Raw genomic sequence first — 16,177 nt, 5'->3', positions numbered from 1 at the left:
GAAATGGCTGGTCTAAAATGGAACATTAGGACGATTATTAACGACCTACTTAATGCCCGCAAGACACAACCAGAGACGGCGTTCCTGGACCACCGGGGGTGGGCACAGCACGTCCGGCGGCCTGTGGGGTGAACCCAGTCGCTCGTAGCGCCAGGTCAGAGCCACACAGGATTCTTTAGTTGCCGGACCGTGACCTCACCTGTGCAGATCCTTCAGTGCCTTAGCCTGGCGGACCTGCATCACGCCATGGCGCGCACGGCATAGGCCGCCTCTCACAAGCCCGTGGGTCTGTGAGGGGAGGGAGGCTGGTCGCTTGGAGCAGCATAACCCTTAGCGGCCCCGCCGTCAGGAGAGGTGAGAGGTGATGGCTGAACGATCGGTTCCGGGAGGAAAACGAGTTTTCCACGACCGTGTCAACCAACATGCACCCCGGGAAGAAAGGCACAGAAGGTTGGGGCTGTTCTTGCAGTCCTGAAGTGCCAATCATCTAGGCGGGACGGTGCGGTGGGGGAGGAGCTCTCCGCTCCACACAGACCGTCTCCGCGCTCCCGAGCGTACATGGCCGCCACTCGGGGTCGAGCACGGGAGCCCCTACCCAACCCGAAGGCGGGAGTGGGTCCGAGTCGGCGACCGAATAGACGACCCCCTCTCCGATGCTGTGACAGACATAGAATCCTCGTGAGGACTGAAAGAGGACGAGAGCGCGTAGAACACGCGCCACCCGTCTCTTACGGCACCTCTGGCTGTGGATGGGGGTGCTGAGAGTCACTGGACGAACCAGCTAACCGATTCAGCACCTTTTATACGGAGATAAGATTTCCGGAGTTTTGCCACCGCACCTTTAACGGGGCTCCGCAACGGAAAAACGGGGGTGACATTCCCGGAGGTACGAAACCCGTCTCCGCCATCCAAGAGGTTCATGCTCTCTTAGGAGTATGAACCCTCCACGATCGCAGCCTCAGCATGCACTCTTGCGCATGAGAGAAAACGATCGTGGCCACCCGGGGACCCATACATTTGCCGCATCCAGAAACACGGACGGAAAGACATCTTTAAAAAGACGCTCCCGTCTCAGTGCAAGTGAAATGCTGTCTTTAAAAAGACGCAGAACACCGCAATACTCTTTTAGAGGAAATACTCTTTTAATGTGCTGATGTTGATGAAGCACACAGGGGAACGGCTACGCACACACTCAACTAAGAGTGAGAAAAAAGTCAAAAAATTAAAAAGAGAGGTGGAACACCCGCGAGCCTCCGCTGAAATGCCTTTGCCCAACCAAATCGAACACGCAGAGTTCTCCAAAGAGCAGAGAGTAGCTTCTCGTGAGCAGTCAGTCTGCCAGCTTTCGAAGCTAAAAAGCTGATTTGATAACTGCACCTGCCGCTTATTAAATAGCTGTGCGGCGGGGCGGCGCCGGCAGATGCAATTATCTGCATGCCAAGTTCATTGGCGTTTTAAAGGTTTCTCGAAGCAGATAGGTCACCCGCGAAGCGGTTCCCAATTCGTCGGTCACGACGTGACGTCGTAGTGACCGACTGAAAGGGAACACCATTGTTTTTCAATATTTTACTATTTTCTTACCTCAACTTGGACAAATTAATAAATACCTATATTTTTCAATGCGTACACTTTATCTTTGTATAGCGTGTCTTGAATGTGTTAGCATTTAGTCTAGCCCCATTTTATCTTAAAAATCACCACATTTTATTTTGTGCCTCCATACTTACGCATGTAACTACTCATGTAACAGTCTTTAAATAGGGAAAACATGGAAGTGTTTGGTGGCCACTACTACTATATATACTGTGAAATCATGTTTATTTCATTTTTATTACAGGCTGCAGAGTACTGTATGATGTACCTTTTGTAAATAGTTTTCTAGACATTGACGCATTTTATACCACTCATGACCCAACTCTCTACAATTGTACAAACATTTTTAATTTTCACTACAAAAACTGCATACCGCTCCCTCCTGATCCACATTGGCCCCATTCTCCAGCAGATGCATCACACAGTCAAAATGGCCCTTCCTGGCTGCCCAGATCAGAGGTGTGGTGCCATACTAAAAGTGAAGGAATAAAACACATTGATCCAATCAAAAAGCTGTACTAAAGATTTTTCATAGAATGCTCTGTGATTGTTATATTGTTGGGGAACTGTAAATAGCCTATAATTACAATAAGCAAATAAACTGTATTACTCTCAATAATAATTGTGAATAAGTAAAAAAATTATTTGATTAAAGGCGGGGTGCATGATCTCTGAAAGCCAATGTTGATATTTGAAATCACCTACACAAACACGCCCCTACCCCAATAGAATCTGATCCTTCTTTTGATAGACCCGCCCCACACATACTCAACACAGGCAACAATGTTGTTTAGTAGACACGCCCCTTACTGCTGATTGCCTACAATAAGTGCATTTTGGTACTCGGCCCGACTCCCTTTTCCAAAGTGTTTTTCAAAAATCATGCACTCCGCCTTTAAAGAGACATTCCACTTTTTTTGAAAATATGCTCATTTTCCAGCTCGCCTAGAGTTAAACATTTGATTCTTACCGTATTTGAATCCATTCAGCTGATCTCTGGGTCTGGCGCTACCACTTTTAGCATAGCTTAGCACAATCCTTTGAATCTGATTAGACCATTAGCATCTCGCTAAAAATAACCAGAGTTTCGATATTATTCCTATTCAAAACTTGACTTCTGTAGTTACATCGTGTGCTAAGACCGACAGAAAATTAAAAGCTGCAATTTTAACTCTTTAGTTATTTTTGTAGCGCGATGCTAATGGTGTAATCAGATTCAATAGATTGTGCTAAGCTATGCTAAAAGTGCTAGCGCCAGCCCCGGAGATCGTCTGAATGGATTCCAAAACGGTGAGAATCAAATGTTTAACTCTAGGGGAGCTGGAAAAGCAGTGAGATTGTGAATTGCAACCAATGGTTCAGTCCACAGCTCACACCTTCCTTTCGAAACGCATAGAGAAGCTATGGTAGCCGCCACAGGACAAACATGTCATTGTCTGAGAGACAACGTAGTGACAAAACGCGCTCGATAGAAAGATGGCGACGCAACATGGCGACTTCCATGTAAGGGGTAGATAAAATATGGTTCATTCTAAGGTTATAAAACAATTAAGGTCCTTATATACCACTAATAATATAGTTATGTATATTATATAGCATTTCGGTCAAGAGATCCTCCTAAAAGTTACACATTGCACCTTTAAAAAACAAATGCAATGATATGGCTGTGCTATAGAGTGACTCTTCATTCAACACTTAGCAATTCAATCTGGTTAAATAACTAACGTATATTCGTATTAAATATATAAACATCAGTGAGCGCCAGAAGAAATATGATAAACAAATACTGTTCAAAACATAATAGCATTATGAATTATAATAACGAACAAAGCTCGCAACAAATTGATATGCTACTGTTGTTTATAAAAAACATTTAAGACGATTCATAGGAAAATGTTGACATGGCTATTTAGTTCTCCATCTGTGTTTATGAATCAGGTAGCAGCTCATGTCAGCATTTCTTCAGATAGAAATGATAAGGCACCTTGTCAGAACAGTTGACTTTGGCTCCATGCAGAAGCAGAAGTTGAACTATCTCCGCATGACCTCTTCCAGCCGCCCAGATGATGGGATAAACGCTGTACTACTGGGACAGACATAAATCAATTACACACAAACACGTTTCCGCTCACGTTTGTAAATGGATTGCCACATTGCAAACATCATTTTTAATGTACAACAAATGTCTGATGCGGGAAGAGGACGAGCTCTGCGGACCTGTCCGGTGATGTTAGGGTTCGCTCCTTTCTCCAGCAGCAAACGTGTCACCTCCAAACGGCCCTTATAAGCCGCCCACATGAGCGCGCTCCATCCACCCTACACAAAAAATATTCCCAGGTAAGGTTATTATATTTCCATACACTGTCCCGTATAATTTTACACTCACAAAATAAACACAATCCCCCTGAGTCAGGGAGTGACTACAAGTCTCTTCTGTATTATTACAAACTACCTACACAGCATTTGAACCTACACATGTCTGAATTTGTGTATTTCTGTCTAGATTGGCTCAATATGACTTGAGATACAACCATAGAGAATGCATGACCACAAGACATTTTGAAAATCTGATAAAATATATCCAGGAACTGCCAGGAAAGCAGAACTTAAATGCATGCATCACATGTCTCAGTAAGGCAGGGAACTGGGTGGGAAAGTTGAGGACACAGTTTAAAAAGAGTATGTACAATAGTACATTTAAAAAAAGATAAAGATAAAAGCAGAAAAGTATGAATACATTAAAATAAATTAAAAGTACAGCTGTTGGACATCAGATATATGTTAGCTGGATCTTACCATGTCTCTGTGCTCCACATTGGCATTGTTCTCCAACAGTTCCTTCACCACCTCAACATGTCCCTCCTTAGCAGCTGAAATCAATGCTGTCCAGCAATCCTTAAATAACATAAAAACATATTTGTTTAGTTTTAGACAAATATGATTCCAGGAAACTACTCCTTATCTTTAGAAGATATTTGCTGAGCTTTAAAACATACCAGCTGGTCATACCAAGTGGACATAGTGAAGATACTTCGATTTACTGAAGAGGTTATTTAATATACCGCTCAGCGTCTGTTGGTTTGAGAAGCTGAATGTGTGTGTATGGGCATGTAAACATAGTCATCTAGTAATTTACAAAATGATGGTACAGGGTGCCAATTATATAGTTTCTATGGCCCACCCACACCTATGAAATCATTCATATGGTTGAAGTGCAGGCGTAATGGCTTCGTAATGTCTAAATATTAAATATGTATGAAAAGATATTTGCAAAGACAACGGTGAGGCACTGATCGGTAAGACCACCAGCTCCAGTCTGTTCAAATTAAAATAGCAAAGTATGATAGAATGTTAAAATAGTAAAATATGGTCAGTCATTAAAGCTGCAATCTGTAACTTTTGGAAGGTAAAAATAAACGCAAATTAACTTTTGATTTTCACAATGGGAAGCTTATAATAATGTTTTGTAAATTGATCAGCCGGGTCTGTTTTTATGCACCATAAGAAAAAAATTGTTAATGCAACTTAAAAATATTAGTTTACACAATTTTTTTAGATGAACTAATTTTTTAAGTTGAATTAATTAGAAAAAAAGGAGTTACCTCGTTGCCTTAAAATTTTAAGTTGAACCAACAAATCTTTTATTACAGTGTGGAAAAATCTTTTCCGGCTTTCATCTTTGCGTCACATCCAAGAGGTCCCCGCTACTATATCGCATATGTGTGCTGCAGATAGTGAAAAGTTTGTAGCTTGGTCAACAGTTGCTTTGAATTTAAACTTGTTATACAAATGACGCAGTTTAATCTGTAAAGGTTTAAGCAATGATCTGGGGAATATCATACTGAAGGGATTAAATACTGAAGCAGAGATTACTTTCGTCCTCAGAACAGGTAAGAAGACATCAGTAAGGTTGAAACATTTATGTTTAAATTATTTAATCAGAAAAAACGCGGCAGGGGTTTGTCCGTTTTGGGGTGTGTCCTTTTACATGCAAATGAGCTAATCTGTGCACTAAATGGCAGTGCCGTGTTTAGATGCAGATTAAGGGGCGGTACAATTATATGATGATCCCTTTCTGACATCACAAGGGGAGCAAAATTACAATGATCTATTTTTTCACATGCTTGCAGACATGGTCCGAAATTAACACCCGCCAAGCGCCAAATGCGGGTAGATTTTCCGTTTGGCGACTAAATTCAAAAGGCTACCCGCCACACTGGCGGGTGATTTTCATACCAAAATATTAATGCAATATAATGTGTTTGCCAGTAACTAATCTGGGGACGAGGTGAGCTAGCCACAGAACGTCTCTACGCTCCAAGTCTCACACTAGAGACGGTCTGTTTCTAGCTAGTACTGCAGGTAACTTGCGGTCTGCAGCTATCTGCTGCATATTAGCTATCAATGCATCCCCGCCCTGCCCGTCGGGCTATCTTGACTTATAGGGAGGAAAAAATATATTTAAATGCTTATGCATTCTTTCACAGATTTGGATGTGTAATAATGGTGTATGAAATTCAGGGTATTTAAATTACGTTTGAGCGCGCGTTCAAGTTCTACTTTCACTTTCGCGATCGCGTTAAAAGATGCAGTACACGATGCAATCTGTCATGATTTGTCATGGATTTGTTGGGCAAATCCTCCTTCGTCCTGTCAGTCATTACTATCCTCACGTAAGAAAATTATGTCTCGCAACAAGCTTTAAAGTGATATAGATTGTACGGGCAGTGAAGAGAGTGACTATGTGCACAATCGCTCTTAAAGCGACAGTAGCCCCTGTTTTTTCTGATCGAAAAAATTATCCAATCTGTAACTGGATGATCCAAACTGTGAGTTTTGTGACCCACTAAACCACTTTTAAATGGTGAGTATATCTGATGTGGGGATGAGCAGGAAAAGTTGGTTTATATGGAAATCCAGTCTTTTTGTTTGTTAAAAAACAACAGCATCAAAACAACAACAAGAATAGCAGATTAAACATTGTGGTTAGAGGCCTTATTAGCATTGTATTGGCAAAATTTGGCCTGTGGTAAATCTAATTGAATAAGCCTGTGCTATGCCCACAAAGTCAAGTGGCATTTTCTTATCTGTGACTTCATTTAATACTTCAGATTCAGAATCTGATGTATAGATATTTCACTTTGGTTAGAAGAAAAATTTGAACTGATGATTGATATGTACTGACAATTGATATGTGTTATTTGTGTTTTGATAGATGTTTTGTTTTAATACTCTACATTAAAAGTAATGTATTTTTTATTCGGGCTACTTGCATTCATTTCGGGCTACCAAAAACTGAAGAGTGCCTGCCCGAAGGGCTACCAGGGATTTTGAAATTTTGCGAGCAATGCCATGATTACAGCAAATGAAATTAATGTACATGTGACAAAAAAAGGCTGTTTATTATTCTGGCCGGTAAAAAATATGCTTGGCTGGTGGATTTTTTCATCTACCAGTCCCCGTGGCAGGTGAGCCAAAAAGTTAATTTCGGACCCTGCTTGCAGAGAATGGTTTACCCAAAACTTTGATCTTTTTCATATTTTCAAGGTTGATAGAAGCACTGGGGACCCAATTATAGCAGTTAAACATGGAGTTAAACATAAGTCCGATTTTTTATGATAAGTCCCCTTTAAAATCACTACGTATGATTGGTCCTTCTACATGGCAGTTATTTTCCTCCTGTTAAAGGATTAGTTCACCCAAAAATGATTTACTAACTCTCATGTTGTTACAAACCTGTATAAATTACGTTTTTCTAATGAACACAAAGGAAGATATTTTGAGAAATGTTTGTAACCAAACCATTTGTGGACCCCATTTACTTCCATAGTATTCTTTTTTCCTACTATGGAAGTGGATACGAGACCTTAGTATTTATTTATTTTTTGACCACAGAGGGCCGGTGGTCTACGAAATTTCCCAATAGATTTTTTGGTCCCGCTCCGCCCCTGCAACATGAGACTATATAAAACTTAGCAAATAAAGTAAAACTTAACTTTCTCATTTTTATAAGCAATGTGTGTTTTGTTCGATCTTGTTATCTTTTCTTGCGTCTCTGATGTGAATGTTTTGAGTTTTATGTGAAAAACAACTCACAATATCATCCAAGTTGACGTTTGCGCCCCTCCTGATGAGCTCCTGCACGATCTCCAGACTTCCCAGCTCTGATGCCACCATCAGAGGAGTCTGGCCGCTCTTAACCGGATGACAATGCTTTAGTGCACAATAAATCAATAATAGAGAAGCAAATTTAAATCAATAGTTTTGATCTAATGCATATATTTTACCGCATGCATGGCATGTTTCCAACTCATTTTTAACTCATCCCTCAGTAGGTAATGTAAATCTCATTTTAACCCTCTGTGTAAATGAATAAAAACGCCTTAACAGTAAATACACAAAAATGTTGGTGTCTCCAGAGTACGTATGATAAGTTTTAGCTCAAAATACCATATAGATCATTTATTATAGCATGTTAAAATTGCCACTTTTTAGGTATGAGCAAAAAGTGGCATTTTCGGTGTGTCCTTTAAAATGCACTAAATGGCAGTGCCGTGGTTGGATAGTGCAGATTAAGGGGCGGTACTAACCCCTTCTGACATCACAAGGGGAGTCAAATTTCAATGACCTATTTTTTCACATGCTTGCAGAGAATGGTTTACCAAAACTAAGTTACTGGGTTGATCTTTTACACCTCCTCTAGGTTGATAGAAGCACTGGAGGACCCAATTACCCCTTTAAACTATAATCATAACACAAACATGAAGTTTAAGACTGATGTGATCAGAACACAGATTTTATAAACAGATGAGTCAAAAGTCGCTGTCTGTCATAACCAAAAGCATGCCACAGATACAGTAAAACATACATTTAGTTACAATTAACCTAGAAATATGACGTAAAAAAGCATGGATTTCTGCACACTCACATCACTTCTGGTGTCCACATCTCTGTATTTGTCCAGATGAGCTTTGAGGGCCGATAAATTTTCCTCCTCCACATAGCTGAAGAGACTCTGGGTGGTCATGGAGCTCATCTTCAATGAGGTGGTCACATCCATGGCTGTACTAGGAGCTCCACTGAAGAATGTTGAAGACAGCAGGAATGATACATCATTAAATGAAACTCTTCTCTGTTCGCTCATTATACTGTAAAATCAAGTAACCGTTTGAACTCTAAAACCTGGGCTCTACTCCTACAACAAACCTACATTCCACACAGATTTGGAATGGGAAGACAGACGGTAACAAGCCTCGTCTTGCCGAATTGCACAAATCATTCAAGTTAATGATGAACCGTATGGTAACTTAACAGCCAGTAGGAGACCACCGCCATATCAATATTGATTTAGCCTGAATGATATTAGGATAAAAGCCTCTAATGCTGTCTGTGCAATAAGTACGAATGATACTGATATAGCAGCATGCGATTCATTAAAAATCCAGCCAAAGAAACAGCATTTTTATAAATGATCAGACAGCAGTTTACATTAAACTGTTATTATAAAGCACAGAGGCAGTAGTTTAATCCTAATGTGCCCTAGAAGGAAAAATATTTGCAAGGCTTAACCTTGGCCTCAGAAATGCATTGCACAGTCTAAGCCCATTCATTAAAATGAAAAGGCACTTATATCAGAAGAACATTTTGTTTCTCTAATCATGCAGACAATGTCACCACAGGCAACATAGTATAGTTAAAGTTTATATTTAATTTATGCATTAGTAGCATCTGCATAACCTACTGTTTAGGAAAATACTTAACATCTGGTTCAAAGGTCATCAGAGCATATGTGCAGTATCAGGTCACCCTGAAATTCACACAAATGTCCAAACTTTGTGTCAAGGACATAACCACATCTGAACATTGGAGAGACCAAAACATTCAGGTCTATATGTATGTAATATGCATAATAAAAATGTGTATTAAAGGGACACTCCAATTTTTTTTTTTTTTTAAATATGTTAAACATTTCATTTTTTCCGTCTTGGAATCCATTCAGCTGATCTCCGGGTCCTGCGGTACCACTTTTAGCATAGCTTAGCATAATTTATTGAATCTGATTAGACCATTAGCATCACGCTCAAAAATAACCAAAGAGTTTGGATATTTTTTCTATTTAAAACTTGACTCTTCTGTAGTTACATTGTACTAAAACCGACGGAAATTTGAAAGTTGCGATTTTCTAGGCAGATATGGCAGATACTTTGCTGCCGTAACATGGCTGCAAGAGGCGCAATAATATTACACAGCGCATGAAAATAGTCCCCTGCTATTAAAAGTAACCAAGGGGACTATTTTCGGGCAGTGCGTAATATCACTACGCCTGCAGCAGCCATGTTACGGCAGCAAAGTCCTTGATTATTACGCCAGAATGAGAGTATAGTTCCTAGCCGTATATGCCTAGAAAATCGCAGCTTTTAATTTTCTGTCGGTCTTAGTACACAATGTAACTACAGAAGAGTCGAGTTTTAAATAGGAAAATTATCAAAACTCTTTGAGGGTTTTTTTTCGTGCGATACTAATGATCTAGTCAGATTCAATGAATTATGCTAAGCTATGTTAAAAGTGGTACTGCCAGACCTGTGGATCAGCTGAATGGATTCCAAAACTGTAAAAATCAAATGTTTAACTCTAGAGGAGCTGGAAAATTAGTGAAGTGAAGTGTCCCTTTAAATGTTTCTCATTATTGGGGGGACATGTCCCCTTCAATGTCTATTGTGGTTACTGACCTGATTTGGGTCACCACATTAATATAGACATTTTTCACTTTACTTTAATTTTAACAGTAAAGTTTGTCGTAATTTAAAACAACATTGTGTGTTGTATTTAAACTTCCTTTTGCTACACTTTCTTTTTGCGGTTTATTTCAAAACACGCGCATCTTGGTTATATGTTTTGTTATCTAATGCCATTTATACATTTTTAAGCAGGCTTGTACAAACATCTTTACGGGCAACTGTAGATTAGGACAGAGGAAATTGAGATGTTTATGTAAACATAAAAAGCACATGTTGTAATACAGTTGAGCATTCAAATAGCAGAAGTAGAAACTCATGTTGCTGACACCTCTAGGCTATTTTGCCAACTCAGCTCAGCATGCTGGTACAACCCATCCGAGATGAACTGGTTTCCAGTTGACCACATGCCAGGCATGACAATTGACTTAACCAGCTAGCAGAGCCATAACATCAAAAATCACCTTAGTTTAGGTCAACCAGAAATATCTATATTCTATCTACTAAATGAATCAAATAGATACAAGCAGAGATGAAGATAATCTAACTCATCCACTTTCATCATCCTTTGTTCATCTCTGAACTGCTGACACACCCTTCGGTGCTTTCAAAGCATCCCTCCTGAGAGGGATCAGACAATGCTTGGAAACAGCCAATCACATGGAGCGTCACAAGAGCCCCACTGTCAAATATTGACTGTGCAAGGTTCACCCCCTCTCTCCAGCTCCAACGTGCACAAAGAACAGATAACCCATGTCAACATTAAACCTGTAACTATGCATTCATGTAAAATGACTTTATTACAGTCAGAAGTAACAGGCTGACTTACCTCATGCCAGTGTTTCCTGAGACTTGGTTTTCCAAAGCCTGTTTTTCTGAAGGCAGTTGATACTCCACTCACGCTGTCACTCATATTGTGCGTACTAACAAGCCGGGGCTCTGCCTGTCACTCCACGCGCTCATAATTAATGCATGAGGCGCAAAGCCCCGCCTCTGTTTAGACCAACGCCCAGCGCACGCACGCGCCGATTTATGAACTTGACCGAAACGAGTGCTAAATCATGAATATTAATAAGACTATTGTGACGTTTTTTAACTTCTTTAAGAATATGTAATTATTTATTTATTTAAATTGTTCAATTATTAACTAATAATTTATTTGCTAATATATAAGTTAGCCAAAGTGTCTCAAAGACATAATTTTTATTACACACTGGATCATTTTACTCTTGAATATATTGCCAACTTCACTATTTTATATTCAAAACACTTCATTTGTATAAACAATAATGGTTGCAATTTTCAAAAAACAAAAAAGGTAATTAATCTAAAGTCTCTCGGGGCGCATTTGCATAACCCTCTTACCTATTAACTTATGTATTTATATTATATTTCATTTTATAACGTCACAGTAAACTAGTGCAATTTTAGTTCATTTATATAAAGAGAAAGTCAAAAAACTGTATGTCTGTCACTGCATATATGCTCGCTGAAAGCACGTGGATATTACATTACATTAAAGTGAGGCAAACGCGCCACGACAACCGAGTCCCAAATATATAACTGAGCTCTTTTAATAGTTATGACACTCAGATGTCTCCATGGTGTGAGACAGTGGCACAGAGGTAAACAAGTTCACCATCATCGTGAATCCTGAATGAGAAAAGTAACTTTTGCAAGCAGCTTCGCATAAAGATCCTTCCTCAACATAACTTATGTGTATTTAAAGCTGAGCGCATGGGAATTAAAATACCGTTTGATTTAAAGAGTGCAAGACAAACCGTTGTAAGCAAATATGACATTATGAAGTGACTTGACGACGCATTAATGCATGCAATATGTCCCAACAGTTGTTTCTGGATGAGCACATGTTGTTTGACAGCAGTTAAAGTCACAAGACATGTTGATCTGTGCGCAGTGACGCAAAACATTGTTAAAATGTCAATTAATTTACATTAACTTACTAACATACTATACTTAAAAACATACCATGTTGGCAAGTTACAAACTCACGTTTGAACAACACACTTGTTTGTTGAGAATATTTTAAATCGTAACTGGCAACTTACATGTCTGTCCTAGAGAAAAACAAGGTCCACCGTAATCCAATAGAATAACGTTGATTTGCTTTTCATAATCCTCTTGCCGGGTGGCAACTTCATATTTTGACTACAGCACAGCCATTTTGCTGAGCCGAGGTGTGGAAAAAAATTAAAACGGAGTTGACATAACCACGCCCATTGCTTGAAACCACGCCCTGCTTACAGTATGTTTTAACGCGTAAGTTGTTGTTCTATTTCGACTTCATTTTCTCTAATGAAGTAATGGCAATTAATTTAAGAGAAACTGGTTATCAAATAATTGCTTATTAGTAGTAAGCTAATTTATTGTACAATATTTATGTTTTTTAGTTTACATTTACTGCAGTTATTACCGTTGTTATAAAAACTGTGTGGAGATATTAATATTAAAGATTTTTTTTCATAAGACTTTTTGCAGTGTGGTGTCTAAATGTTTTATTTTGATGAAGCGCAATATCTTCGGTAAATCTGTTATTTCATTAATTTAAGAATAATTTAAAAATAATACTAAATAAAGATTGAAAACACTCTAACACCCAGGGAAAGATACTGTTTATTTGTTTTGACTTTATCATCATGGTAGTGGAATTATATTATTGTCCTAAATAAAAAGTTGTTGGCTTGGTAGGACTTTTGAGCACTCAAATACCCTTAAATGTCTCAATTTATGACCATTACACTCATTTCAATAAAGAAATACAGAAAGTGAAACATTTGAAAGATACGGTTTGTCCCCCACTGACAGATCTTAATGCAACAATCTGACAAGTTTTGGTTTAGAAAAAGTGACTTTATATTGCGTATAAATTGATTTATATTGAAACTGGTAAGACATTACTTTCAACCTTATCACATAATAATTTGGGTGGGTTTGCATTTTTTATAAAGGGTCACAAATCACCAACATTTGAAAGACCACCAAATAGAATGGAAAAAGCGAAAAGCTCAAGTGTTTAGTGGAAAAGAGACAATAAGCATTTTCACATCATCCTTAGTAAAATCAGTACCTGGAAGTGGTATGAAAGTCGATGAGATGTAACTGAATTTTAACAGATAAATGACACTGATTTATGCATTGAATATTACTTGGGCCCTGACAAATGGAAGATATGCTGTATGCAGCTGAACGCAGCCAATCTGAACAAAAGGTCAATGTTAACATAAACAACAAGACTTGTCTAACATCGTTTTGAAAAAAAAAAAACATGTTTACAAAATAAGCTGAAAACACTCAAATCTGTTTTAAAATAAGCCATACACTTAGTTAAAGTAACATTGTGGGCAAATTCAAGCATTTTTTTAGTAATCACATACTGTAAGCATTACATAATTTTTAATATTGCATTACTCTGGCAGTTTTTCTACTTTAGCTCTATTAAAAGTGCAAAATTTAAGAGGGAAAATCATTTATTTCCGAATCTCAGCAGGTATAAAATTAATGTTCTTATACGACCAAATAAATCATTTTTTTAAGATCTTGGGTAAACCTCTCATCCTATTGTAAACCTGTATGAATAACCCTTTCGTTGTATGCATGCAGTTTGTTTACCTACACTATTTGGTACTTTTAAAGTAAATTTTGCATTAATGTGCTGGTTATGTGGTTAGTACATTGGTAACTGAGGAAAATATTCCTTTGGGGCAGCTAAATATTTCTAAATATTTTTCTGGAAAAAGTAAAAAAAAGACAAACTGTAAATTACTGGACTGATTTGTGAGACTCTTTTAGCACAATTATTTTTAGCTATGCAAAATCACTGTATAATACAAAAAAACTGTTTGCAACCTTAAACATTAATCCTGCAACAAAACATTAATATTCCTATTGTTTTTATAGTTGCTAGACTTGTACATTCTGGGCTGTTATTAATCTCATGCCTATTGTTTTGTGAATCCTAACACAATAAGAGCTTAGAGAAGTGTGCTTACGAAAGCAGTCTGGTTCAGTGCGTTTTCTCAAAAAAAAAAAAAAAAATCTTAAAACTGGCATTGTTTATGGACCTGCTCACATGATTTTTCTTAACACTTCCATTAAACTGAAAATTTGAGAAATTTCTTCATTTCAAAGTTAACAAATAAGACCCTGGACCACAAACCCAGTCATAAGTCACACAGTTATATTTGTAGCAATAGCAAACAATGCATTGTATAAGTCTCAAAATTATAGATTTTTTTATGCCAAAAATCATTAGGATATTAAGTAAGGATAATGTTCCATGAAGATATTTTGAAGATATCAAAAATGTATTTATCATTAGTAATATATGTTGCTAAGGACTTTATTTGGACAACTTTAAAGGCGATTTTCTCAATACTGTATTTAGAATTTTTGCACTCCCAGATTTTCAAATTTTCCTATTTATTCAACTTCCAGATGATGTTTCAGGAAATTGACCCTTATGACTGGTTCTGTGGTCCAGGGTCACAAACACAAACTGAATCTTCAGGCCCTCATTAGCACATAAACTAGAGGAGAACAGGGGCGAAAAACGCGGGACGAAAGTAACAAGTGATTTTTTTCCGTGCCCTGATTACATTTGCATTTCAAACTATGACAGCATCTTTAGCACGCAACCCTTGACAGAGCTGACAAATATCCCGTTTAGTAACCGTTTGAGCGTGTAGGTCCAGAAAGATGCTTTCAACCATGATAATTAAATTCCTAAAGCGATATTTTTTTTCTTATAACACGTTGTGTTTCTCGTTTTATGTGTTACAGTACTGATCAATCTACAGGTTATTTAGTGCTGAAACACATCTTGAAGTTTGCCTTCTCAGATTTTTTCAAAATAAAAGTAAATCTGGTAAAAATACAAATATGTACATACATTTTACTTAAATATTATTATAGCACAGTTTGTGCTGAATACAGTGTTATGTGATATTAGCCATTAATATGCTTTAAAGCAACTGAAAAAAAAACCCAAATGTAAGAGCATGTCAGAACCTCTTCCGGTGTCCCAAAATGGTCGGACCCCAGAGGGTTAAATATCAGGAGTTCCTGTCGGGACGAAAATAACACATATAACTTTTGTCCTGCTGCTAATACTATTGTATATGTTGAAATTAATATTATTCTAATTAGATTAAATTTAATTTTCATAGCGTTCAAACTGTTGAAAACATGTTTTATTCTTAACAATTCAAATTTGTACTGTTGGGTTGCTTTTGAACATTTGATGACACTTAAATTTAAAATAAAAATAAATGTAATTTAATTATTTATTGCCAAGATAACGACAAAATATGTTTGCAGTTACATATTAACAAGCTCATGGTCATGTATAATTACTAAAAACAAGTGTAACACCAACTTTTGACCCACCTGTGTGCTACTTATGTTCAAAGTGAAATTATACTGAAGTTGTTTTACATTTAATAAAAAATTCCACCTGGTATTGATAGACCACACTTGTGAGTTATTGACAACAGGAAAAATATATCTCTGTCTAAAAATTAAATTTTTCTGAAAAATGGTACTTTTGCCCCAGCTCTCTCATACCTTTAACTTACCTAAAACATGTGGGGGGAAAATAAAACACTTACTCCCAAAAAAGTCTTTTGACACCTTTTAGAAAATAAAATTGTTAACAAAGACCGTTGCAGGCTTAATTTGGGCCCAACAAAAGCACAGACAAGCTTGAAAGTGCCTGACATTAAATGCATCTGCATACGCCCGATTGATGAACTTGTGGCACTATATTGTGTTGACCCAAGGACAACAAAAAAACTAAAACCACCCCAAACCCCAACCATAACCGAACCCTA

The 16,177-nt window shown here is 37.9% G+C and overlaps 1 protein-coding gene across 5 annotated transcripts in view; it reads right to left on the bottom strand.

The window, feature by feature from the left end:
- Positions 1 to 12,633, bottom strand: part of LOC141365356 (kinase D-interacting substrate of 220 kDa B-like) — a 79,634-nt gene extending 67,001 nt beyond the window's left edge. For 4 of the 5 annotated variants that reach the window (XM_073869632.1, XM_073869634.1, XM_073869635.1 and 1 more), the window contains exons 1-7: positions 11,158 to 11,179; positions 8,522 to 8,672; positions 7,690 to 7,788; positions 4,390 to 4,488; positions 3,811 to 3,909; positions 3,578 to 3,676; positions 1,967 to 2,065 (exon numbers count right to left, since the gene is read on the bottom strand). In XM_073869632.1, the coding sequence (XP_073725733.1) occupies positions 1,967 to 2,065; positions 3,578 to 3,676; positions 3,811 to 3,909; positions 4,390 to 4,488; positions 7,690 to 7,788; positions 8,522 to 8,672; positions 11,158 to 11,162 (651 nt within the window). In that variant the 5' untranslated portion in view covers positions 11,163 to 11,179. Of the gene's footprint in view, positions 1 to 1,966; positions 2,066 to 3,577; positions 3,677 to 3,810; positions 3,910 to 4,389; positions 4,489 to 7,689; positions 7,789 to 8,521; positions 8,673 to 11,157; positions 11,180 to 12,397 lie in introns of those variants that run through there. The other variant, XM_073869633.1, reaches the window with a different exon arrangement.
- Between the last annotated feature and the right edge of the window lie 3,544 nt (positions 12,634 to 16,177).

The sequence above is a fragment of the Misgurnus anguillicaudatus genome, chromosome 7 (genome assembly GCF_027580225.2).
Source record: "Misgurnus anguillicaudatus chromosome 7, ASM2758022v2, whole genome shotgun sequence".
Lineage (NCBI taxonomy): Eukaryota > Metazoa > Chordata > Actinopteri > Cypriniformes > Cobitidae > Misgurnus > Misgurnus anguillicaudatus.
The sequence above is the reverse complement of the archived record's forward strand: the minus strand, read 5'-3'. Positions and strand labels throughout refer to the sequence as shown.